Source organism: Scomber scombrus, chromosome 5, assembly GCF_963691925.1.
Source record: "Scomber scombrus chromosome 5, fScoSco1.1, whole genome shotgun sequence".
NCBI classification, from domain to species: Eukaryota; Metazoa; Chordata; class Actinopteri; order Scombriformes; family Scombridae; genus Scomber; species Scomber scombrus.
The window spans coordinates 17,761,748-17,789,300 of record NC_084974.1 but is presented as its reverse complement, the minus strand read 5'-3'; the positions used below and the strand labels follow the sequence as shown (position 1 = coordinate 17,789,300).

General features: G+C 39.0%; 3 protein-coding genes across 3 annotated transcripts; 2 read left to right on the top strand and 1 right to left on the bottom strand.

The window, feature by feature from the left end:
• The first annotated feature begins 1,698 nt into the window (after positions 1 to 1,698).
• On the top strand, positions 1,699 to 8,364 carry paf1 (PAF1 homolog, Paf1/RNA polymerase II complex component). Its single transcript, XM_062418962.1, has 14 exons — positions 1,699 to 1,920; positions 4,008 to 4,040; positions 4,169 to 4,261; positions 4,356 to 4,477; positions 4,577 to 4,643; positions 4,728 to 4,829; positions 4,928 to 5,033; positions 5,500 to 5,568; positions 5,748 to 5,851; positions 5,945 to 6,061; positions 6,165 to 6,293; positions 6,504 to 6,609; positions 7,136 to 7,214; positions 7,369 to 8,364. Exons 1-14 carry the CDS (start codon positions 1,874 to 1,876, stop codon positions 7,821 to 7,823), a joined length of 1,629 nt encoding a protein of 542 aa, XP_062274946.1. The 5' UTR covers positions 1,699 to 1,873; the 3' UTR covers positions 7,824 to 8,364.
• Positions 8,365 to 8,445: 81 nt separating this feature from the next.
• On the bottom strand, positions 8,446 to 10,237 carry gmfg (glia maturation factor, gamma). Its single transcript, XM_062419141.1, has 7 exons — positions 10,124 to 10,237; positions 9,671 to 9,767; positions 9,456 to 9,505; positions 9,323 to 9,372; positions 9,109 to 9,191; positions 8,847 to 8,920; positions 8,446 to 8,602 (listed from the first exon to the last, which is right to left on the bottom strand). Exons 1-7 carry the CDS (start codon positions 10,124 to 10,126, stop codon positions 8,531 to 8,533), a joined length of 429 nt encoding a protein of 142 aa, XP_062275125.1. The 5' UTR covers positions 10,127 to 10,237; the 3' UTR covers positions 8,446 to 8,530.
• Positions 10,238 to 11,364: 1,127 nt separating this feature from the next.
• LOC133980715 (protein Smaug homolog 2) lies at positions 11,365 to 27,538 on the top strand. Its single transcript, XM_062419495.1, has 13 exons — positions 11,365 to 11,706; positions 13,314 to 13,836; positions 13,993 to 14,469; positions 14,711 to 14,953; positions 15,097 to 15,206; positions 15,527 to 15,613; positions 15,874 to 16,147; positions 16,342 to 16,427; positions 16,943 to 17,058; positions 17,317 to 17,515; positions 17,992 to 18,118; positions 20,777 to 20,860; positions 24,563 to 27,538. The coding sequence occupies exons 2-13, from the start codon at positions 13,641 to 13,643 to the stop codon at positions 24,589 to 24,591; spliced, it is 2,028 nt and encodes a 675-aa protein (XP_062275479.1). The 5' UTR covers positions 11,365 to 11,706; positions 13,314 to 13,640; the 3' UTR covers positions 24,592 to 27,538.
• The last annotated feature ends 15 nt before the right edge of the window (positions 27,539 to 27,553 follow it).

Here is a 27,553-nt window from a genome sequence, read left to right as displayed (position 1 = left end):
TAAGCTTCATAATATAAAGATCTGAGCTCACAGGACAGCTTGGAATTCTTTTAAAGGACCATTACAACACAAAATGGGCTTTTCCACCTGCCAAAAATTGATTACGGCCACTAATTTGATTCTGAAAGAGTTTTTCTGCCTCAAAATGACTTCATATCACTCAACAGAGTTATATTTAGAAGATAATACCATAAACAGTACCCTTTACCTCTTGAAAACTGAGTGAAGTGCCAGTGCAACACATAAAATGAAGATTTTCACTTGCCAAAAATTGATTCGAGCTCTTAATTTGATACTGAAAGGGTTTTTCTGCCTCAAAATGACTTCATATTACTGTGGTAAGTGATATGAAGTCATTTTGAGGCAGAAAAACTCTTTCAGAATCAAATTAAGGGCAGGGATCACTTTTTGGCAAGTAAAAAAATGCTATTTATGCCATGCATTGGCCCTTTACAAGATGTCCAGAGGGTACAGAGTACTGGTTAAGGTATAATCAGGTAAATATAACTCTGAAGAGTTACATGAAGACATATCGTGGCAGAAAAACCCTTTCAGTATCAGATCTGGAGCGGGAATCAATTTTTGGCAAGTAAAAAAATGCATTTTATGCGTAGCATTGGCCCTTTACACCATTTCCAGAGGGTACAAAGTACAGGTTAATCTATAATGAGCTAAATATTGCTCTGTTGAGTAATAGGAAGTAATTTTGAGCAAGAAAACACTTTTCAGTATCAAATTAATGGCCGTAATCAATTTTTGGCAGGTGGAAAAGCCCATTTTGTGTTGTAATGGTCCTTTAAAAGAATTCCAAGCTGTCCTGTGAGCTCAGATCTTTATATTATGAAGCTTATGAATGAGATCAAGACATATTTAGGCAGAAATAACCATTCAGTAACTGTATGTGGCCTACAATCAATTTTTGGCAGGTGAAAATGCACATTTTGTGTTGTAATGGTCCTTTAAAAGAGTTCCAAACTGTCCTGTGAGCTCTAGTGTTTATATTATGAAGCTCAAGAATGAGATCAAGTCCTATTTAGGCAGAAATAACCATTCAGTAAATGCATTTGGCCTACAATCAATTTTTGGCAGGTGAAAACTGTTTGTTATTTTAATAGTAGGCATAAACAATAATATTAGATATACAAAACACATCCAAACATGGGAAGCAAATACTACGTAGGGCCCAGATCAGATAAAAAACAATGCAGAGTCACGAGGATCATTGCAAAAGTGATCATCTCTTTATTGAAAACACACCCATAAATCAAACATACTGTAGAGACATGTCTATCACGTAATTGCCATGCCTTATTTCGCTACAAACGACACTTCTTTTGGCCACAGTTGTGATAATGTGTGATAATTGTTTGTATATGCATATTATGACCGTTTAATCAAAAGGAAATTAGACGTTTTATAGCGCTACCGCTCAACGGGCTGCTGTGCGCGCTCCCGCGGCCACAAATCAGATTCTGGCAGACGATCACTTTTTGGCACGACACCGGCAATAACCACAACATAAAAAGGAGTAAAAACATAAACACATACATTATTTTTTTGTTGTGGGGGGGACTGTTGTTTTAATATAGACTTGATAAATGTGTGAACTTGTCCTTTAAGTCCTCACACGCCACAGCAGTAGGGGTCGCTACAGTAAAGTCTGGGGCTCTTCAGGTTTGTATCTCCAGGTCACCATCCTGTTTTACCGGGACTAAATAAAACAGTAACAGTTCAGTAGACGTTGTGATGGCGGGTCACATTTAAGAGCTGCATGAGGCTTTATTTTGGCCTGAGATATACACGACTTATTAGTGTTGATTATTTGTAAAGAACCAATACGTTTGCTCTCAGTTGTGAGCGGCTTGTGATCAACATGGCTCCAACGATTCAGACACAAGCTCAACGAGAAGACGGCCACAGGTAAAAAAAAAAAAAGAAGAAAAGAAAAAGAAAGGAAGAGAAAGAAAAGGAAAGCTTCCTCGAGTTAGTTAGCTGGTTATTATCGAGTTAAAGTTGCAGCAACGATGAGTCTTTATTATTATTATTATTATATGGGGATTTATTTGTTAGTTGTGCATAATGTTAAGAAAACAACAACAACAAGCAAACTAAACGTCAAGTTACCTCAGTGCTAACCTGCTCGCTACGCGCTAAACTTACCGTGTTTATTAACTCACTTTATAAGTAATTTATTTGTCTTGCGTTTACGTTGGCAGATGAAATAGCTAACGATGTGTTATTTGGTTATAGGTGCAAGTTAGCCCAGGTTAGCCACACCATGCTAACAGTCACCGAACAGAACATGTGTTTTATTAATTGCTATTAATTATGGCAGTATTTAAGCTGAAATTAACATATTTCTATGACATGTTTTTTGATTCAGTAATTCGTGTGATCCAACTGTCATCAATCATACTCACAGTATAACGTTAAGGCTTTCAGGCAAGGCAGCTTTATTTATATAGTGTGTATATGTGCTTTACATAAAAACAATCATTTGACAGTAAGAATTGGAAACAAAAAACATAAAAACATACAATTTAAAAAATAAAAATAAAACCAAATAATTGTAAAAATTTGAAACATTAAAACATACAATTTAAAAACCCAATAATAATAAAAAATAAAAACAAAGTACAGAAAAATGGAGAGAAAAATAAAATAAAAAAACTAGACTAGAATAGATCATAAAATATAAGTTTGCAGCATAAAATATTGATTTTCTTTAAAATCATTAAAAGGACATAGTGCAAATGAAAGATTAAAATTGAAAGTGCTAAAAGAGCTCAATCATAAGCACAGGAAAAGAGAAGTGTTTTTAACCTGGATTTAAAGATGTTCACATTTGGGGCTGATTTCAGTTCTACTGGTAGCTTGTTCCAGTTGTGTGCAGAATAACAGCTGAAAGATGCTTGACCATGTCTGGTTTCGTTGTCAGGTAACGTTATATAACAGTGTCACCTCTTTCACGCCTTTCAACACATAAGAAAAGTATTTAAAGGCATTATAAGGCGAGCCTCGCAGGGTTAATATACTGTTTTGTATTTTGTTATGATATAAATATTTATCATTTTTAAGCATATGTGCGGTACAACTGCGAAAAAGGACTGAGTCACTATAACGATTAGTGGGTTTTTCTCCCAGTGTGGCTCCATATATGAAAATATAAACATTAGAGCCCGACCGATACTGGATTGTCAATGTCAAAACTGATGTTAGGGAGTGAAAGAAAATCTGATATAGATATATTGGCCGATAATCTTATTTATGCAGAATATGTACATAAACACATATGTTTTGTAATGATCCCTCAAATGCGGTTATCAAGGTATGTAATGATATTTGACAGTTTACAAGTAAACTTTACTGTAAAAAATTAGACATCAGTGCACTGAAATAGTAAAGTTAACTGGGAATTTAATAATTATAAATAACAATGAATTTAAAAAAACAACCAAAAAACATCTGTACATTTATATTAACTTATGTAAATATAAGTATATAACTGGAGTTTAGAAAAACGATCAAACACACAGACAACCAGAAAATGCTGCCTACATAAAGTTAAAAAATAAAATACATCGGTACATATTGGACAATATATAGGCCTATATTGACCGATAATATTGGCTGACCGATTTATATATAGGTCGGGCTCTACTATCTACAGTACCAGTTGAGACCCACCTACTCATTCAAGGGCTCCTAATTATGATGATGACAGGTTTGAATACTATTGATAATATGTTAACTATCGTGACGATGAAGTCACCTGGAGTGGTTTTAAATGAACAGGTGTGCCTTGTCAAAAGTAAATTGGTGGACTTTCTTGCCTTCTTAACGTGTTTGAGACCATCAGTTGTGTTTTGTCGAAGTATTGTTCTTACATACTGTAGCAAATGGCTCCAAATGATGAAAAACACAGTTGGAAAGTATTCATTACCTTTCCTCTGAAATTATGTCACTGTGTAACAACATGTATAACAGATGATTATTTTCTCTTTCAGTCGGCAGTCATCTCACAGAACAGTCCCAGAGAGGTGAGTAGATTGAACGTGTTAAATATTTGCTGTTGTGTACAATAATTGAATGTGTGCCTTCATTGAAATAGTTCTGAGCTACTTGGAAAATGACCACTTTTGTCCTCCTACTTGTCTTCCCATGACAGGTCAGGAGTGGTTTGCCGGGTGAAATACTGCAACAGCCTGCCTGACATCCCCTTTGACCCAAAATTCATCACATATCCATTTGATCAGCACAGGTAAAGACCCTCACCCAGTTGTTTCTCCTTATTCATTGTGCATTGAGTAGATAAACACAGACACAGCTTGATGCCTGTTTATCTGTTGTGGCAGGTTTGTACAGTATAAAGCCACCTCTCTAGAGAAGCAGCACAAGCATGAGCTCTTGACTGAGCCCGACCTTGGTGTCACCATCGATCTCATCAACCCAGACACCTACCGCATAGACCCCAACAGTAAGTTATTCTCCATCACATCACATCAAAAACTTTTTAGTGACACTATTGGATTATTAAAGGTCTGTGGACACTAAACCAATCTTTTTAAATTGTCAGTACTGTTGGATCCCGCTGATGAAAAACTGTTGGAAGAGGACATCCAGGCTCCATCCAGTTCTAAGAGGTAAACTACGAAATATGCAGTTTCATGTTGCTACAGATCCATTTGGAGACTTTCTATTGAGAACCTTTTCTTCTTCTCTTAAAGATCACAGCAGCATGCTAAAGTGGTCCCATGGATGAGAAAGACAGAATATATTTCTACAGAGTTCAACAGATATGGTGTCTCCAACGAGAAAGTGGAAGTCAAGTAAGTTATATAAATACGTTAACCTTAACCTATTCTAATAGTATAAAGGTGTAAGATTTTCTGTGTGTAACCTAAACCTAAATGTTTTGTGTTTTTAGGATTGGAGTGTCTGTCAAACAGCAGTTTACAGAGGAAGAAATCTACAAGGACAGAGACAGCCAAATTTCTGCTATTGAGAAGACATTTGAGGATGCACAGAAATCGGTGAGGGGAGATATTACTATGCAGCCCACATTCTTGTCCTTTTTATATTACAAGTCACTTAATGACTAACAAGCACATTTACACGTGTATGAGTTGTGGTTTATGTGTAAAGAAGTGATATTCCTAATAAGCATAAACCCTTCTATGCAAATCATTTCTTTTCTTACCACATAATGTCTACATACTGCTTTAGTGGCACCCTCAAAAAATGAATCAAAGAAAATAGCCTCAAAAGGCAACTTTCATGCTTCCTTTTTTTGGCACACAGTACTCATCATCTTTGTTTTCTTTTCCTGCTCTTCTTGACCTGTCAGTTATTTTTGTAATATTGTCTGTAAGCGAACTTTGCTCTTAACATATTCCATTGATTAAATGTAATTAGTGTTTAACTGATGCCTTTCCAAATTGGCCTAAGTGGCAATAGTCTATTGCACATATCTGAACATTTTCTTTTATTTCTCAACAGATTGCACAGCACTACAGCAAACCCAGAGTTACTCCTGTGGAGGTGCTTCCTGTGTTCCCAGACTTCAAGGTGAAGTCACTACTTATACAAAATAACACAGCACTTAATTTACTGACTGTTAGAGTCTGTTGATTTTTAAAATGAATGCTATGATCTGTTTAAACCTCAGAGTTACTCCAATTTCTTCATAGTAATCACTGGCTCTCTCTGGGTTAAGATAATAATTTTTGTGTACGCTGTTTCCCCAGATGTGGATCAACCCATGTGCTCAGGTCATCTTCGACTCTGATCCTGCACCTAAAGACATATCAGGACCAACAGGAGTGGACATGATGTCTCAGGCCATGATCAGGTATCTACAAATGATCTGTTATGTAAATATGTGTAACAACAGCAACATTGTGCATAAACACTGACTTACTTTCAATGTCACGCTGCAATACAGAGGTATGATGGATGAGGAAGGAAATCAGTTTGTGGCCTACTTCTTGCCCCATGAAGAAACAATTCGCAAGCGCAAGAGAGACTGTGATGAGGGCGTGAATTATATGGAAGAGGATCTGTAAGTAAAACTATCACATCAAGTTTTTTGATTTAATTATCACTTATCCCGTTTTAAGTTGTGACAATTTACAGTAACTATCAATTAATTTTCTGTATTTCAGGTATGATTACAAAATTGCAAGGGAATACAACTGGAATGTGAAGAACAAAGCCAGCAAGGGTTATGAGGAGAACTACTTCTTTATCTTCAGAGATGGAGATGGTGTTTACTACAATGAGCTGGAGACAAGGTAACCCATCAGAAGAGACTCTTTTGTTGTTGCAGCCTGTTATAAAGAGGATGACATACACTTCAAAGGAAATATTCGAAGCTGGTGTTTTTTGGATTAAATATGTGTAAAGAGTGTCGAAGGTTTCAGTACCCCTTCACAAGGATACGTTGGGCTTTCAGAGGGAAGTGTTTGGCTGTGTCCTCTAACAGCTTTTATTGTGATCTGCAGGGTGCGACTGAGCAAGAGGAGAGCTAAGGCTGGAGCACAGTCGACCACAAACGCTGTGCTGGTGTGTAAGCACAGAGACATGAACGAGAAGGAGCTTGAAGCCCAGGTGAGTGTCACCCTCCCCTTTTGTTTTTGTTTTATTGACATTACACTTAACTCACTTACTACTTTTTGAAGTCTTTCAGCCTATAGTGATGCATATGAACTTCCGCTGTATGCAACTGATTGGACTGCAGTTTGTTGGGATATGGAGTAATTTAAATTATGATTTGGTGAATGATGTTGTTTAAATAAAATGTACTGTGCCTGATGAACCTAAGGGGTACATTAAATCATAGAGAAAAGATGTAATACTGATTTTTAAAAATACATTTCTACTTAAAATACAAGTATTTAACAGTATTTGAATAGTTGTAATCACAAACCAAAGTAGCACTGGTTTGGGGTTTGTAAATATGATAACATTTACAGTAAGTGCCATGTTTCATGTATCTCGGTATTTAACAGCTTTTTACCAAAATGCCTCAACCTATCAAAATTGATGATCTGTAATAGTGAAAGCTATAAGCTTAAATTCTTAGTCATTCTCTGGACAGTAGTACTGATGACATTTCCTTTATTGTGATTCTCAGGATGCACGTAAAGCTCAGCTGGAGAACCATGAGCCAGAAGATGAAGAGGAAGACTTGGACAAAGACATGCAGGACTCTGGTCAGTTTTCTTTTTATTCTCTACCAAAGCAACTCTCATCATTATATTTTTACTGGTTTGGCTACCTGCTGCACCGTAGTAGTGGTGTGTCTACTACATTCTTCATGATCTGCATTGATTTTTTTATGTGATACTTGTGAATTGTTTTCTCCAGGTGATGATAAAGACAAAGGCAGCGGCAGTGAGGCAGAGAACTCTGGCAGTGACTCTGATCGGGAAGATGAAGAGCCGGAACAAAGGGGAGAAGACGATGAGGATGATGAGGAGAGAGCAGCAAAGAGAAGGAGGAAAGCAAGCGGCAGCGGCAGTGAGAGTGGCGAGGACAGGACCAGGGAAATGCGAGATGAGGAAGAGATCTTCGGCAGTGACGACGACAGTGAGGACAACGATGACGACAACGACGACAACGAGCCCAAGAACTCAGCCAGGAGCAGCGGGGACGAGGGTAGTGGGAGCGAGGATGAAGGAGGCAACAGAGGAGGCAGCAGGAGTGGCAGTGCCTCTCCAGCACACAGCGACCGCAGCAGCGACCATTCAGAGGCACGGGCGCAGAGTGGAAGTGGAAGTGAGAGAGGCTCAGACTCCAGTGATGCCAGTGACAGTGAATAAGATCTGTGGTCTGGACAGCATGGAGATGGCCACCTATCTTACCTGTGCTTTCAGTTCCAAACTTGGCAGCGCTATGCTGTCGCTGTCCCTTTATACTAGTCCGGTCTGGAGCTGTAGTCTCTTGATGATTGCAAATATCAAATCAAATTTGTGTGTGAGATGCGCATTACTTTGGACTGGGGACATCTCTCTTTAATTATAATTTTTATTTGTAGATTTAGCTCATGCACCAGTAGCTGTCCTTTTTTCTGTCTGTCAGATATTTAGTACAGGATTGTGTAAAACAAAAAGATTTTTTTTTGTTCACTCAGCTTTTCACACGTCATTGTGTTATGACTTTGAAACTGAAAATAAAATGCAGGTGATGTTTTTGTAAGAATATCAGTGTTTTTTTTTTTTTCCTTATTTGAATTTCTACTGTTTTTAAAATCAGTCCATAAAGCACGGCAGTGTCTGCACCTTTTTCTTTTTTTTTAGAAGAATCTTTTAGAAAATGTGATTACTTTGGTTTCAGGCACAGTTGACAACATTGCTATAAAAGGTTGAAAATACCATGAAGGATTCATTATTCTTGTCCAAACTGAATAAGGTTCCAGTACAAAACTGACAGATTTAGACTTGGTTGCATACAGCAAGACATTTATTAGCAATAAACAACAATTACAGTTAATACTTTTCACAAAGAAAGAAGATTTGATTATGCACATTCAGCGAAAAAATTCCAGCTGTTTCTTCAGCCATTCCTCAGTCAAGTCATCAGCATTTCTTGTTTCAAAGACCTCAGAGTAAAGCAAAAAAAAAAAGTCACATACAAAATCTGAATATGACAGCCTCATAAAATTTGAAACAAGTTCATAGTATTTAATATAACAATCATCACTCAAGCCAGTTGACAAAGTGGGAGTAGAACAATCAAAAGAAATAACATTTAAAAGAATAACCTGTAAAACACATGCTGGTAGCAACTAAAGATGTGAGTCTACAGCCATAGGAATAGTGCAGGTATCATTTTTCCCATGTTACCTTTGTGAGCTCTGCAGCTTGGACCAGTTGATTCTTGCTGCCTGCATACATCATCTGTTGCTCTGGCTTACATCCTGTCAAATTCAATCCACAAACAGATTTCAACAAATGCAATAAATATGTCCTCACCATCACTACCATAAATGTTTACAACATTTTCACACAAGAGGAGATGTTAATTTGACAGTTATTCTACTTGGCAAACAATAGTGTGATTCAAAGAAAAATATTACTTTTTACCAATGACAGCAAGACTACTTACCCATTGGACTTGAGAATATGAAACACAGAGGGTAGGACACCCTACCATCAGTGTGGACATATTTGTAGCTGTACACAATGAATGTGCATTGTTGTCAAGGAACCCAAATCATAAGACAAAACACTAATTGCAATCTGCTACCATTTGAATACAACACTTGGCAAATGTATTTAAAAAAAAATATGATGTGCATTTTGACATTCAGTGAGGATATCTGGGCTGCCGCTCTGGGAGTTCCTCTCTCAGTTCATCCAGTGAGATGTCCTGAAAGACAAGGTCGAGTCTTAAGTGACTTTCAACACATAATGTAACAATCTGAAAAAAGCTGTTTCTTTAAAAAGACTTACCTCATATTCCTCCTCAAGGATAACAAGTTGTTTCTCCATGTCGATTTTCACTGGGCAGAAAGAATGATTATTTAGGCTTTTGGTTCTGTTTTTACCAGTGTTGATGCATGAATATTCATCATTATATATTCATTTTAGTTTGTATTAATTAGGTTACAAACGTGTTAGAGTTGAGATTTGCAAATAAATCTTATTCACAAGCATGTGATATTTACTTAGTATTGCGGCATTGTTGGTTTCCTTCCGAAATCTAAACTTCTTCAGTTTGGCTTGGAGACTTTCATCCACTTCACACACAACCAGAGAGCTTGACTGCGATATGAAATAGAAACATATTACTAGAGCCCAAAAATAGAAACAAAGAATGTGGCTAAGAGACAGCAACTCTATTCAGATGCGGAGGTCTCTATCCACCTCGCACAGAAGCATTAAACATTCATGATACTAGTCTGACATATTGAGGGCAGGAAATGTTTTTGCTGCAACATGCAAGAATGTAGTTTCCTGCTTGAAAGTGTAAGACGGGTGGCTGACTTGTGTTGTAAGGGTAAAGAAAAATACATACATATACACACACACACACACACACATATAAGTATCAATGCGTGATTCAGTAAATTTCAACAGAAAAGCAAAATATTTCATGCAATTGCATCAGTTTCACCTACCATTCTCAAAGGAGCTGTTTCCGCCTTCCTGTCTGCAGGGTGACGCTGACTTGCTGAAGCAGTTTGCGACTGACAGCGACTGTTGGACCGTCAAGATCCTCAGTAAGATGAAAAAGGGAGGGCAGACACACAGTTAGAACAAGCATTAGTGATGCTTCCTCTTTTGACAGAAGCAAGATGACACCATCTGTTACTCCTTATATAATGCATAAAGAAAAGAAATAAATACCCAACCAAACTTGGCATGGCAGAAGAGATTGTATTTCACTTGAACACTATAACACTATAATTTGAAGATGACATAATTTAATCTCACAAAATGTTGTTTATCAATATCACTGTATTGTGAGAGTTTTTCTAGTGTTGGAGAGGGTTACTTTCACTTCCTGTTAATTTAAAACAATTGACATCAAATTCTGTAAAAAACTTGCAGATGTAGAAAAGGTACTTAAATCCTTAAAACACAAGTGTCAATATCACAACAGTAAAGGTAAAAGTATAGAATATGAAGAATATTTGAAGAAATAATTCCATAATAAAAAGTATTAGTTGCATCCTTAACATTTACTCTATAATAAGTAGTAATAAACAGTAATAGACAAGTCAATTGAAAACCTAAGATGAATCTTTTCATACCAAACCATACAGTCATATATATACAGTCAGTTGGGGAGTAACAAATCAAGGCGTTGGCTTATTTGGAGCACACATGGGCTTAAATTGTGTCACAGTACCAATTATGGTCCAAATGCCAGACTTCTGACTTTTCTCATAATATCTTTGTTTTATATTCCAGGATCTACATGAAGTAATGAATAGGTTTTCAAATGAGAGATAAATCTTGCTTTATAAGAAATGATCTCCCTTATAAATCATGTCAGTATCCATGAAAAACAGCTGAACTTAGATTTTGGTGCTTAATGGATACACTGTCCCTAACAGCTGAAAACATGTATTAGAACATTTGAAAAGTAATCAAAAAGTAATCGAATGTGATAACTTACATTACTTCGATTAAGTAATTGAAATAGTAGCATTACTTATTACATTTAAATAGGCTAACTATTAATGTGTAACCTTCCCAACCCTGTATACAGTAAATATAAGCTGTAAATATATAGATGGATGTCTTGCATTAATCTACATGCATTAATAATGCCTATTGTGCCTACTAACTTATTTTACTGCAGGACATGACATGTGTTTACTAGTTGGGGTGGGAGACTGTGGGCGGAACAAAACATTACGTACCGTCCGTCCAAACGTATGACGTTGTGCTCACGTCTTACGTCAACTCAAAATCGAAGTAGATTTCTCCAGGCGTACACTCTTTATTTTCTGTATTGCAATAAACACTTTTGTACACATATTCTTTAACATGGCGTATCTGAAACCACGAGAACTTGCCGCTGTGGAGGAATATCCTTGAGGAATACCACGCATGGGATCGAAATCAACGCTTCTTTCAGCTAAGCTAACGCTATTGCATCTATTAGCAAAACTTGCTAGCTAAGGAGCTATCGTCGAGCTAGCTATGTATTAGCACTTTAGCCTAGCCCGCTAACCAGTGACAAGTGACAAAGGTAAACAACAAACCCTTTGAGCCCGTTGATTTTAAATGTCTACACACGTAACTGTATGTAGTTATCTAGCCTCAGCATTGTGTCGACTAAAAGTTTGCTTTTATCGTTCCTGTTTGCACGTACGAAACGGGAGAAAGGGGGCATAGCAGCAGCAACAGCGTCAACGAAAAACAATACAAATCCTGAATCCCCCCTTCACTGACTAGGCCGACTAAGCTAACTATGGCCAGCCGCTATCTAATGCGGGGCTGCCGGGTGTAGTGTTAGCCTGTTTCAACTTGATAAAGCCCGCAACAACAGTTTGCTGACGAGAGCTAATAGTCACACACTCAACTCGCTGTTTAATCTAAATGATAGCTCATAATGTTACAGGTGCTACCGTATACAGTGTTTGGGAGTTGGTAGTTTTGACATGTAACATTACTCTTGCTGGTTAGAGATGATATTTGTGCTTTACTTTTCCATAGGTAGCAGATATATGATGTATAACGATTAGCTACCTTAAATAAAGGGCACCGATGACAGCTCTTATTCTTTGCGTTGCAGCCGGTTTTTAGTGTATTTACTCCCAGCGTTGCTCACCCGGACTGTTATCTTTTGGATAACATGCTTGGCACACCTTTTGTGAATGACTTGCGCCTGTTATGATACGGCTCATAATTGGCAAGAGTAGAGTTTATTAGCTGACCTCAAATAACGCTCATAAAGTCCCAGTTATAACCAACACTTTTAGGGACTGATCTGCAAGATTTGTTTTGGACATTTCTCATATCTCCTCTTGTTTGTAATCCATGTCGTGCTGTAACTGTGGAAAAGTTATAAAACTCCAATTTGCTGTTTTATTCCTTATCATTGCCATTGTTTGGATATCAAAAACGTCGTCCTTATCTCTCAGTAATATATTATTATTCACAAGAAATAATAAGCCTCCCATTATCCATTCAGGTTGTTAGTCACAGAAGCTAATGATCGTCTGGGTCATCTAAGAAAATCTTAACTTTTGATTGCAGCTTTTGGACAGTAAAAAATGTCTAAAATCACAGGAAGAAAATATTCTGGTACCAAGTCTGTAGGGTGGATGGTAGGGTTGGGTGAAATGGAGCAAATTAAAAATCTCAATATTTTTGACTAAATACCTTTACTCAAAATAATTACACAATGAGATTTTTTTGATAAATAATCATCAATAATGTGGACATAATGACTAAGTGGGTAAAGGCAAAAACAATAGTACAGCTAGAACAGTCTGGTAAGTTCAGAAAATTACATTACTGTAATACAACCTTTAAAACCAGGAAAAGACAAAATTATGCCATATTATGATATCCAAAAGACAGTATCTAGTCTCATATAACAATATCAATATAATACAGATATAATCCTTAGGCTTAATGGATGGATGTTGAAGGACTCATGTTGATTTGTTTATGCATAAACATGTGATGTCATCACAGTGGATGTGGTAAAAGTAGAAAAGGCTAAACAGATGGGAAATGGATAGACTCTAAGTGCTGAAAACAAATATCGGGTTGGTTAAGATTTTAAAATTGAAGTAGACATAAAAATGGTCATCTAAGGTTTTTTCTCTCTGTTTGTTGATTTAATAGGGCACGGATGATGTGATCCTGAACATGCCAGAGTGACAAAAAAAGCTTTCCTGTTTGTGTCATTACCAACAACATTTGACACCTACTCTCAGCCTCACTTTATAAGACATCTTCCAAACAATCCACACCGTACCTCTGTCTGCAGATTCTTCTGCACCTGAACCATGTGAGGGCCCCTCGGTCCAGTCTGAGGGGATCCCAGGACTGTCGCAAATACGACCCCGCTGTGCGGGGCGAGACTGATCCTGTCTGTGTCAGAAAAGTGTTCTTTACAGTACCCTCCTCCCCCTCCACACATTCCTGTTCTCCTTACTGAGGAGACACGCCATGATGTTCCGAGACCAGGTAGGTATCCTCACAGATTGGTTCAAAGGCTGGAATGAGTGTGAACAGACGGTGGCACTGTTGTCCCTCCTGAAACGGGTGTCCCGCACCCAGGCTCGCTTCTTACACATATGCCTTGAACACTGGCTGGCAGACTGCACAGAGATCCACATCCTAGAAGCTGAGGCCAACAATGCAGGTAGCTGAAAATTTATTAGAATATTTTATCACACGTTATAGATTATCTCTGATTACGAAACATCATTCTTTCTAATGAAGATGAAGAAAGCATGTGTCAAACCAATAATGAAAGATCAGTCACTGATGAAACACTCTATCTGCCCTTTGTCCTTAGATATTGTCAGCCAATGGCACCAGGAGCCAAAGGAGAAAGTGGTGTCCTTGCTGCTGTCCCATCTGCCTTTGCTGCAGCCACGCAACAGCGAGGCCAAATGCGAGTACATGAAGCTGCTGCAGAAGGTGTTGAGTCACACTATTGAGAGTAGCCTGTTTGTAGAAGAGAGCAGACAGCTGCTGTCCTACGCGCTCATCCACCCTGCCACCACACTGGATGACCGCACCTCTTTGGCCATGTGGCTGAACCACCTGGAGGAGCACCTAACCAGTGGCTATGTATCGTCCTCCCGAGCCCCTTCCAGCCCCTACCACCCACGCCAGGGCTCAGATGAATGGCCCAGCTCTGCAGAGGCTCTCGATCCTGGGCACGCCTGGCATGACAAGTCTCCCTCATCAAGCACGTCTCCGGCAGGCCAGAATGGACACATTCCTTTCCCAGGTGGAATGTCTTCTCCCATCAACAGCAATAACACAGGTTATATTTCCCATACTGCTTACATATTTCAAATGCAGACAAAACATGGAGAGGAGATAGTTTCCTCAAGGCATATAAGACCATTGTGGACGAAACCCCCATATTATGAAAACTATAAGGGTTTTGATGAAGATGTTGAGTAGCTTTTTTAAAATCTTAGAATGATCTTAGAATCTTAGAGTATTGTGGATGTTTTGTTTACAATATTTTTTCCTCATACTTGAATCCTTCCTTTCTGCAGGTCTGGGTGGGCAGATGCAGCCCAGCCCTCTGAAGAAGTCCATGTCCGTTATCCCTTCCAGTTCCCAGGCTTGTGGCCCTGAGTGGGTTAGCCAGGATGACGCAGGGGGCCGGCAGAACTTCATTTCAACAGATCATGCACCCCTCTCCCCTCAGAGCAGTGTGGCCTCCTCGGGCAGTGAGCAGACAGAGGACCAGGGCTCCATGCGCAACACCTTCCAGGAGGATGGTAGTGGCATGAAAGGTCAGAGTTCATCACCAACTAAGCCCAGGGCGTTCACATAGATGATATTTGGCTATGGTAAAAGCTGTGCACAGCCAACAGCTGTGGTGATATAAGCTGAATTGTAACACTGTTTTTTGTTCCTCAATGTGTGTTTGTTCTAGATGTTCCTGCATGGTTGAAAAGTCTCCGCCTTCATAAATATGCATCACTTTTCTCCCAGATGACCTATGAAGAGATGATGATTCTAACAGAGCAGCACCTGGAGTCACAGGTTTTTAAGCCCTTCTTTTGATACACATGGCCAGGGCTTTGATTATGCCACCCTCCTTATCAATTGTGAACCTTACTATCCCCAAACCTGATGATACATCAACTCTCAATGAGGCATGAAATTAAGCAACGCACCCCACAGTTATATCAAGCCAGTCAGACATACAAATGGTGCGATTTTGCCTTTGCCCCTTGGCTTTAATGAAACAGATGGTGATTAGGTTTGTTATTTAGTAACTGTATAAATTGCCCAGTATTCCCACAAGAAATGACTCGTCTGCTTTTCATGCCATCTTGTTATGTTCTATCTCCCCTGTTTAGAACGTCACTAAAGGAGCACGGCATAAGATTGCCTTGAGTATCCAGAAACTGCGAGAGAGGCAAAGTGTGCTCAAGTCTTTAGAAAAGGTAATTCAAATTGGATGGTGATGTTCTTCTCATGCTGAAAACAGGTTTTGTGTTGATGAATTTTACTCATACTGAGTATGCACTTATTGATTTAGCTGCATAGTGCACAGAGCAGAGGTGGTAGGGATGCGGTGTATTGCTGTATGACATTTCAATTGTGTAAAAGATTTAAATCCACTCACAATGTCACACTGCACCCGCAAGTGTATTGGTGACTCATTTATACAGTACGGGACACTAATGTCCTTATATCCTCACAGGACATTTTGGAAGGAGGAAACCTGCGCAACGCCCTCCAAGAGCTGCAACAGATCATTATCACACCCATCAAGGCCTATAGCCCACCCAGTGCCGCACAGACTGCCCAGGACACAATCACCTCTCCCTCAGAATCCACAAAATCAGGAGCAGATAAAGAGCCGGCCTCAGATGGCTTCCAGTCCCACAACCCACCTCCCTGTGATGGAGACTCCTCAGCCACACCCATCTCAGATGGCGACATTGCTGGACAGTTCACCCGTGTGATGGGTAAAGGTGAGTGAGGTGTTTTGCACTAGCACACATAAGGCACAATTAACAACATAATCCTAATGTCCTTGTTAATGTCCATAACATAGAAAAACAGTTCAAATCCTGCAGTAATCCTTGGTACAAGTTTAACATGATTATCAAATTGACTAATTTCTCATGAATACTTAACCCTGGCTTTTTTTTTTTTTTTGTTTCAGTGTGCACCCAGCTACTTGTGTCAAGACCAGACGAGGAGAATATCAGCTGTTACCTTCAACTCATTGAGAAGTGTTTGACACATGAGGTGAGGACCTGCTAGGGTTGGCTACTGTTCTTATTTGAAACGTTTTCATTAGCAGAAGTTCTTATATGGCTGAAAGGAATCAGGAAACAGTAAGATAAGGCTGATATTTTAAATTACAAACAATCACAGGAGAGACATTTCAGGCACACACGCATAAGGAATCTTATGAATGTTTATTTAAATAAGCAACACAGCCCACTCAAAAGTGCTCAATTTGATTTCTAGGGTTTTTTTTCATTTGCTGAATATATACCCGAATTTGTGCATTCTTACAAATGCACCCAGCTAGTCTTGCACAAAAATTAATACCTTAAAATATTAAATCATAGAAATATATCTATAAAAAAACAGAATCTAATAATCATAGTAGTTTCCCTTAAAATGCATAAAATAACCTTCCTTTTCCTTCAGAAAATCACAAATTCCAGTCGTGCCATTTGAAACTCTGCTTATGCTCTTTGAAATTCTGAAACCTTTTTTCTCCTGCTGTCTCCCTCTCTCTCTCTCACTGTCAGGCTTTCACAGAAACTCACAAGAAAAGGCTGGTCTCCTGGAAGCAGCAGGTCCTTAAACTGCTCCGCCTGTTCCCTCGGAAAGCTATGCTGGACATGCCTGTGTACCGACAGAAAGGGTGAGCCCTCTTTTACCTTTGATCTCTGTCTTTGGCACGGGAGATGTCACAGTAGCTGAATGTAACACTCTCCCTGCACTCATCCCTGCTGTCTAACTTTTCTTTGATTCTTTTTCCCTTCCCTTTTCTCTTTCATTCTCGCTTCCTCATTCAAATAAGTGTCATTTCATATGACACCGTTCAGCAGTTGAATGTGCCGTTTTCTCAGTGCTCACTGCTTTCTCATGTATTTTCCTTTTTTGTCTGTTCCTATTTCAGCTGGACCTATGGGTCCAACTCCCTCCCCACAGCAGGCTCTGTGAGTGGAGGTGTAGCCCGGCGGGGCCAAAGGCAGTTCCAGATGACCCCACGTGGACTCCCAGCTGGGCGCATGGGTCTTCTTAGTCCCGGTGGGATCGGGGGAGCGTCTCCACGTCACACACTCACTAATCCTTCACTGGCAGGCCAGGGTAGACAAGTGAGTATTCCAGACATCAGATGGGCAGTTCAACAAGTTCAAGTTTGTGACATGTATAGCAAACTTTAACACATAGACAAAACATATGAAAAAAAGTCAGATATTCAAATTTTTTATGTTTTTCCTTATTGCTTTTTAAAAAACTAAGAACTTTTTTTGTGCTAAATGCTGACTAGACAGTTGACAGTGTGAATCCATATTTGTAGCACAAATAATTTGTGTTGCTATCTGAAGATGACATCCCTAAGAATTCATATTTCATTTTAGTAAACATTTATTCCGAGAGGAAAACAAGTGGAAAAGGCAATATACACAAGACAGCACAAGGAGTTAGGCACCACATTTGTGACACAAATTGATTTATTATCATAGCTTCGAGAGTTTCTGTTTAATGACTTCGCTGATAAAGCAAATAATCTCAACCTTCTTGGATGAGTGGCGTATGTGTAATGAGATATTGCATTTTCCTTGTTTAGAACTTGTGGTTTGCCAACCCTGGGGGCAGTAACAGCATGCCAAGTCAGAGCCGCAGCTCTGTGCAGCGGACCCACTCACTCCCTGTCCACACTTCCCCGCAAACCATGCTCATGTTCCAGCAGCAAGGTATTGTGAGGTTATGCTTCTTCTGCTCGCCATTAAGATTACCCACATTACACTCATCCCTATTTCCATTTTACTTCACTGTATATTGAACCCAAAATGTGGCTACAAATGTCAGTCTTACCTATCTTAACCTCATTTTTATGTTTTACCACATTAATAATATCTACCTGTTTCTTACTTAAAACTCTTTTTGTTATTAAAGTAAAAGGTTTATCTTCCAAATGACAAGGATATCAAGCCGTGCATGCTACACAAGCTACACAACTTTAAAAAATAGCTATAAATTGGTCAGGTGCCAAAATAAAGACCTACTCTCACTCTGTGTCAAGGATGAAATAACAAGGCAGCTTAGCGTCATGTTGCAGCAAACAATCTGTCGCCTTGTTCAATATACATAACCTCTCTGCTGCCTTGTCACATGTGCCAGATGCCGTACGCAAGCACTGCAGAGTCATCTGTAATGGTCTTTTCATGTTTAAATACAGTCAATATAGACCTTTTGTGTGAAATATGTGAAAGCTAAAAATTCTGAACTTCAACAGAGATACGAGCACAGCAGTGTCAAAGACTGTACACCTGAGAGAGGCCCTTGCTACTTTGTATTTATTGAATATATAAATATATGCACGTTTTTGTTTTTAATTATATAAAAATGCAAATAATTTACTATAATCCAAGAAAGAAAACTCGATAAACATTATGAACTGTATATCTCAAAATAGAAATGCATATAAATATTACAAATACATTTCTTATTTCTTAAAATCAACCCTAAGGACAAAATGATAAACAATGTTTAAAATCTTTTGTGTCAGGTGAGGTTAAGGCATGAGCAGTGAAATGGTTAGGGATTAAGGGACTGTCTTATGTAGTAAAGTAAACGTGCCTTGTATCAAAGTTGGTGTGTCTTGTAGGTCTGCAATACTGTAGATAGACCCCGCTCCAAAAAACAGGACACCACTTCACAGAGACCAACCACTGGATGATCGAGAACAGGTCACTAACTGCGCTGCTTGTGATTTGAGTACATGGTGGGAAAGTCGCCACCAACACCCAGTTATTGATAATACTGCAAATGCAAGGGCTATCATATGAGGTATATAGTGACTAAACAGACATTTAAATGAAAATCTTTGAGATTAAAACTTCATAATATTTTATAAAGTATCTTACAAAATCATCTTATAACCTTAAAGATTCAGAGGTATCACGCCTTTCCAGATCTACCTTAAGGTCAAATATACGTACATGTACAGACAGAAGTACATTCAAGTAGTCATGATATTGGGGCAGTAACTTCGTTATCTAGTTTATTAAAAGCTGCGTTCCTCAATAATGAGACAAAACAAAAGCATTGTAACAAAGTTTAAAGACCCATTATTGATTCGCCAACTGATTCCAGCTGTTTAGGTTTCAGTCATCACTGTATAACCTTGCAGCTAGGTGTAAAGATCAGTCAAAGGCCAGAATAATTACTCAAATGGTCATCGGTAGCCTAGGTATTCTAGTTTCACTTTCAAGCTCACTTCCAGTCTGTCACTCCTCAAACCAGTATTATATATCCAGTAATTCCGATCATGTCTACATCCACTTGAGACAGATTGCAGTTTACACCTGACATCAGAATACATCTCTCAAGTGCGTCTCGAGTGGGCCCTTGTGATCACATTTAGATTTTTAAGCAAGTGAATTGTAAGCTGTGATTCATGCCTCTCTTTAGCCCCACAGCAAGGGAAGAAGATTACAGAGGCAATTTGGCACTGTGCCTCTCTGAAAAATGCAGACCCACAACATATACTTCACATAGCATCTCGTCATCTCATAGTGCAAATTATTCGGCCCTCTGATTTCATCTGCTTTTGCTTGAGTTTGGTCAAAATGTCAGGTTGTTGAACAGTTAGTTATGCATCACACAGAGGCCTTTCCTTTGGAAGTGTGTCCAGCCCCTCCTTCGCTTGGAGATGTGTAGAGTAATGATGAGCTTTAATTCCAAATACCATAAGTGAGTGTGCTATCCATAAGTTGGTTCTCTGTGACTGTGCAAAAGCCTTACCATTCAACCTATAGAAATATATTTCATTAAAATAATTAAAAGAACTACATTTACCCCTGCAGCTCCTCAGCTCTTACATGATATTCACTTTTTCACAGGCGTCTTATTTTTTGTAGTATTGGCCATGGTTTTTACTTTTCATTGCATCAGTACTTTATGACAGATTACATCAAGACAAGAATCACAAGTGATCAGGCCAAGAAGCGAGTTTCAAACTAAGTTCTACCTTCATCCTTTTGAGTGAAACCACACCTGAAAAAGTCAAAAACCTCTGTGGCTCGTAGTTTTTGTAGTGTGTCTGGCATCATTGGCTGTAATCAACTGTCATCAGCAGCATATTCAGTATGTTATCAGGCCAAAGAGCCATCTGAACATCACTCTGACATAATAAGTTATTCTACAGCACACATAAACTGGGTTATTTCTCCGTTTTGATTAGATAGCTCATTTTTAGCCTGATAACTGAATTTGAATCCTCTTTGTACATTATCTATTAAGAGAAAAATACTATCAATGTTTTTGTAAATTTAGAGTGTGAAGTAATGGACTGTATGGCAATCCTTAATCTTCCTTTGGACTGAGCCTATTTTTACTCATTCCCTCAGAATGCCAAGTTCCAGGTGCTGACCTGGAGATCAACCCCACGCTGGAGTCACTGTGCCTCAGTATGACAGAGCATGCCTTAGGGGGTAAGTGTCCTCAACAGTCACGTGCTAATTAAGCCACTGGCTGGCAAACCTCACTACCACCTACCAACTAGACAAAAACATCTCATTACAATATTATATTGTTATGTATTCATGATATCATATGTTGATCTAATAGAGAGTTGTTGAATCACTAGAACACTTTATGAACATTCAATGAACAGGCCATGTCCCTGAAGAAAAGCAGCACTGTACATACTTATTTGTTGCCACGCAACTTTCGCTATCCAAACAGATGCAAAGGTCTGTCGATTTTAATAATCCATATTTAATTAGTTATATTTATTAATTAATGTTTCATAATATGTAAATTATACAATATCGTCAGTCTAGTCAGGTTCGTTCCCTTTGGAGAAAGACTCAGACATAGCTCTGTGTATCCATACCTTTCAGTTGAATGACAAAATGTCCAACAACTTCAGGTTCAGTTGCTCTTTATTATTTTACTTTGCCTCAAGTATTATGGTACTAACTTTGAAAGTTGTCCCTGTTGCATTTTATGTTAGATGGAATACAGGGAATTAAAAGTATTTGTCCTCCTTTCGGTGACAGATAGTTATTCATGTCTTTTTGTGTCTGTGTGAACAGTTTGAAAGTATGTTTAACAGCGAGTTTAGTTCTAGTTTGGCTTACTTTTTGGATGTCTGGATGGAAAACACACATAGGGTTTTTTCCACAGATCACTGGTGAAACTGAACTGTCTCTGCATCACTATTATCAAATAAATAAGATCATATCAAGCAGCCCATGCATTTTTCTTTAGATAAAAACGCCATGGCAGATGGATAATTGCATCTTTTGGAAAAAGTAGCTCCAAAATTGTTTGGCTATTGTAGTATTTTCATTAACACTCGGCTAACAAGTACAAAGTAATTACAAAAGCAAGGCTACATTTGTACATGTGTTGTTAAAACATTATTATATTTATAATGTAATAATGTTGATAAGATTTATAATGCTCCACAGACAAGCTTCCTTGTGTTGTTTTTCATGTACATCACCAACGAGAAAGCCAGCTTGCATAAGTACGTGGTTGTGAATGGTAATAAAATAGAAACTGCTTGCTCTGATAGATTGGGGTATTCCTTTGCTACCCACAACCAAGGGGCTAAGTCCTCTTTGAGTTAAGTCGTATTTCATGTTGGCAGAGGGAACGTACCTGGTAAACCTCTCTTCTAGTGTGTCCAGGTGCATGGACAAGATTGGGCAATCCCGTTTTACCCGCGGTATGTGTTGAGGCCAGGAGGAACATCTCAGTGGACCCACTCATCACGATCTCTTGCCAGAGGGCCAGCTTTGAACCAAAGCCTCTAAGTTTGTTGTGCTGAGAATGGTTTCGTTCTTCCTCTGCATTCTGGGGTTCAGGTCATTTAGTTGGCTGAACATGTCGGCGAGATAGGCCAGCTTTGCCCACTGCGTCTCATCCCTTATTAAATCCATTAAATCCATGTGGGGCAGTTCTTTTTCATTGGCAAACTGTCTCACCCTTTCCTCATACAAACGGCCAGGACCTTTCCCTGTGAAAGCCACCTCACCTTTGTTTGAAGTGGCAAAGCCTGGTGCTCAACCTCCACAACGAATTGAGATTTCAGGGGACGTGATTTGATGAAGTTCAGGATATTCATGAACACTCCAGTCAATTCAGGTGGCAGTGTTTTGGCTATGAGAACTTAGCGGTGCAAGAGGCAGTGGATTGAGTGGAGGGTGAGATTCTGCTCTGTCACTTCAGTCACAAAGCCCTTAACTTTGCAATTCATTGCAGCCACTCTACCTGTGCAGATGCTGTCACACATAGGCCAGGTGAGGTTAAAATCTTTCAAGTAGGCATCTGCCACCTGAAAATCTGACAGAGTGGGGAGCTGCTTACAGAAGAGAAAGGCTTTGTTGATTGAATCCCCATCCACATACCGAGTGCTTGCTATTCTCTGGCAGCATCCACTGATATCTGTAGACTAGCCTATCTGCAGGGAAAACTTGCAGCTGACTGAGTTTGTACTTAAGAACATCCTCTGTCTGCCGACATGTTGTCATTTCTTCAGTCGATGGTTTATCTGAGAGGAGGATTTATTTTCTTTATCTCTTTAGCAGCATCTATTCCTAACATCACACTACCCATTTTCTTACATGCCAGTAAAATTAGTCTTTCAGCAAAGGTGTCATTTTCTTCACCTTTTAAGATGAGCTCATCTATGAGATAGCTTGCTTCTTGGGCTTTTCCTGAAACCCACAAACAGTTTATAATCTCCTGGCTCTGTTTTTCATTTCGTCTCATAAACTGTTTGAAGTAGTCAATGTCTTTTCATAGAATTAGGATGCTTTGTGGTTAGGTGGCGTTCAAACTTTCTGGATACCATAGTATAATTGGCTAGCTTCTCTCTGCAGATAAATTATCCCGGTTGGGGGTAAGCAGCATCTCCCGTCCATGAAAATCCGTGCGCCATCTATGGGGCCATCCACATGGAGACAATTTTGGAGTGAAACCGCAAATGTCTTATGCGTTTAGGCCGAGCGTAACAATGGATGCGGAGTTTTCGCTGCTTGAAAACGCACTTCGTGTAGACGGCCCCCAACTATTGTGATACTGTGTCACAGTTTTCAGCTGCTTTGTCATTGACAAAGACATTGGAGATAGGCTGGCTTCTCTTTTTGGTGAGGAATGTATCAGTAGCTGATACCTTAAGGCATTTAGCTAATGAACTAGTTTTTTGGTTTAGAGCAAGGTAAAGTTCAGCCTGTTGCTCTGAAATCAAAGCAGTGAACACAGGCTTTACAGTCTTGGGAGCCTGTCACTGGGGGAGCATTGGGGTGCAATGCAACCTCTATCTGACAAATTGAATTTGATAAAATCTGTTTTGCTGCATAATTTAATTGTGATGCAGTCTAATTTAAATGGAAGATGGTCAACCATCAAATCTCCCACATAACATAACATTTTGAGTGTCGCACATAGAATTTTAGGAGCTAGCATTAGCTAATAGTAATGCATGGTGATGATGGATGAAAGTGGCTTAATGTTAAAGGAAATTCAACAGACAAAAATAAAAATATTTCCAGGTTGGAATTGGAAGAAAGATTATGTTAATAAAACCTTTTACAACGTTTAAAATTTGTTCTTTAAATTTGTACTTTATGGAATAGTTAAAGGGCATTTAAGGGACAAAATTCCACAACACACCACAGTTTGAGAACCACTGACACAGACATCCAGAAATGTATCTAACAGTTGGCTTAGCTCAATGGTTGGCATACCTTCAAAAGACATGCACATGGCCTCTGTCCAGTTGAAAACCATGTATCTCCAAAATGTCATCTTTTATGAGCTCATAAAAGCAGCCCTTCTTCAGGTTAGTGACAATGCATCTTTTCCAATAATCCAATGGGTTTTTTAATCGTTTATTTGACTTAAAAAGTACAGTATTTCACCACCCAAAAAGGAACATTTAATCCATCTATCTGAAAAATTAAAAATGTCCAAATCTGGAGATACATGGCTTTCACTGGACAGCAGCAACTTATAAAAAGGGAATAACTAATAACTGTCTGCCTCTGGAAAAGGAGGAAAAACTATAAAAGTCCCAAAAGTGAATGATCCCTTAAAGCATTAGAGGGTGAAATGTGAATGGTGCACTATATTCAATGATTGTAAATGTCTTGAAACATATTTCTTTCTTATTCCCCCCTCAGATGGAACAGACCGGACATCGACAATATGAAAAAGAAGAGAGGAAAAAACTACACTTCAGAGTTGAGGCCTGTTCAGTTCCTCACCACCCAGCACAAAGATATACGTATGCTTAAGAAAACCAGGCAAAGCAGTCACTACAAAATGACAAAAAACTGTGTATATGTTCTCTAATATTTTTGTACTTTATTATATACAACTAAGTTTATTAAAAATGGAATACAGATGATTATTATATTGCAGGACAGAGAAAAGGTTAACTGTGCAAACTGCTCCATGTCACCTGCAGGACTGTGACATTGTGTGCAGAAGCTCAGTTTGCCCTGGTCTGAAAGAAAAACGGTGGATTGGTGCTGTCTTAAAGGGGTTCTGCCCTATGAGTTACTCTTCTTTTCCTCCCACCTTGGAGCAAGGCTTCTTTCCCGAAAACACACTGACAGACACAGCCCCTCTGCACCACATAATGCGTAGATTAAGAAATTTTCCAGCCAGAAGTAAGGCACTTTTTATTAAATTACCTTTGATTAGGCACTAAGCTGTAATTGGCCCAAGGATTAGCTCACTGAGATGTTCCACTCATAGGCAGGTGTCTTATACAGACACGATTACACTTCCTAGACGCCCTATTTGTTCTAAAACCAGTGCTAGTGAGTGCTTGTGTTGGTTGAAACTTGGACAGCTTTCCTCGGTTCTTGTTGTCCTTTCCAGAAAACATGTTTTTGTGGCAAAGGCAGGAAAAGGAGGACCAAAAGAACGGAGGAAAATCTTGAAATTCAACTGCAGGCATACCCCCTTGTCTCCCCTAAACACATAGTCAAAGTAGAAGTGACTGTTCTCTCAACTTCTACAAAGCCAAAGAGAAGGTTTGTGCGATTGTTAATTTGAGAAGGATATTTGTAGTGAAATGCAACAGAATGGTATAATTTTTTTTTTTTTCAAGAACAGCAGTTTGAAGAATTTATGCCAGCTGCAGTTTGTCTCTGTTATTTTATGCCCGACTACGTAAATGATGATGAATCTCATTTTGTGCCGAGGAATCCCCACAGGGGTGAATAAGGGCTGGTGAGGTTTGTATTGTGCAAGAGCTGATTTGATATTGAATTGATAAAAGCGAGGAGGGTAGAGGGTTTTCAATTTATACTCGAATGCTTGGTGAGAAAACTAAATGAAACCCATCTCAACCCTCTGGCCCCCCGTATGATTGGCTCTGGAAAATGAAGCTTGATCTTGTAATAAATGCTCCGGTGTGCAGCGCCTCACCCTCGCAGTGCCCTCTTCCTCACACGGCCAATGTGATGATTTGATGAATCATATTTTTTTAGGTGCTTTGATGATGTCCATATTTTCTGTTTGTGTCTCGGTGTGTTACAGTCTCAGAACCCTAATATTTTCATGTGGTATCAGTGTTGAATCAAAAACTGTCTTATACAGCCTCTGTCTTTGAATGTGGCAGAGCGGAGGTGCATGTGTGTGTAATATGGTCTTAACTTTTGGATCACTTTTGGTTGCATCATAAGGCAGGGATAACCATTCACATTTTACTTCAGCAGAGCCATAGGAGTTCTGTATAGTAAAGATGGTTATTTACAGATATCTTTTCCAATTGTATTTTTTACTCTCCCTTGATATTGATAACTTATGCTTATTTTCTATAATCGCATGTTTTGCCACACTAATACAGCACTGTTGTAGATAGAGGACATGGTGGTTGATGGTGCCCAGTGTCACCAAAAGCTAGAGAGCAGAAACCTTGCAACTAATGTTGTATGTTTATAACGCCTAAATGTCACTGTTTACATCTCTCTGGGATAATGCCCAATTCATGCTATGCGATGTCATGAATACTTCATTGTCTCACTATGTAACACATTAAAGAACTGAAGCCTTCTCGCACATGAGCTGGCTGGGTAGAGCCTGAAAACAAAAGCAGTCTACCCCTCATCTATGGACTCCATGCGAGTCCCAGTAGGTTTTTTTTGTTTAAAAAAAAAAAAGTGATACCTGTATGAGGCATGTAACGCCTGCTTTTCTGGTCATGCAGTGATGAGAGAATAGCTTTCCTGGCCTTGTGATTGAACCATTAGCTGTCATGTCCTGATAAACTGTTCATGTGGTGCCTCAAATGCACAGCTCCAGCATCCTCAATATGTTGATTTAATGGTCTTGAGTAGTATTGTAGTCACGAATTTCTTCAGAGCAGGCTCTTGGATAGATCTGACTTACTAAATGCATCACACTCATGCCCGCAGAGAACTTCAATGAGTTAACAATGCTGACAAGTTTAAGACTCTGCTGCTTTTATTTTTTATTTTTTTTAGGAGAACTTCAATATACTGTACATCAACTCTGTTATGTTACATATGGCTCAGATGATCCTTTTCATGGCCTCTGTAAGACTTTGGACAGCCTACATTTTACTGCAAATAGACACAGAGGTACAGTGCAGCAGATTTCTGCAAGTGTCTGTGCATAATGAAGATGCAGCAGGGGATGACGATGCTTATCTGAGCCACAAATGATGTGATTATGAGTAAACTGAACACTAATAACAGGCCAAGGAATATGTTTACTCCATGTTTACATTCCAGTGATGCATGAAATGAGTTGGGAAATGAACTTCTTGAGGTCAGCCTGGTGTATGTTCACATACCAAGAATCCACTAGGAGGTACAGAGCCTGTGTCATATGGAGACTACTACTAAGTGGTCCTGAGATCATGTTAATGTCCCTGCCAGGCTTGATCATTGAATTAATGCAGCTGTCAGCTGTAGGCTACATTACATCTTTGTCTTGTACAATTTATATTTAATTCTGATGACTCCCCAACACCCCCCCCCCTAATATTTTATGAACCTTTTGCATCCCGTGCTTACACTCTTTTTTTCTTTTTTTTTTTTTTTTTTTTACTGTCACTCATATGTGTGAATGGTCTGAAGTGCAGCATCCGTCGGATCATTGACAGTCCAAATAAAGAGGTTCAGTTCTTTTGCAAC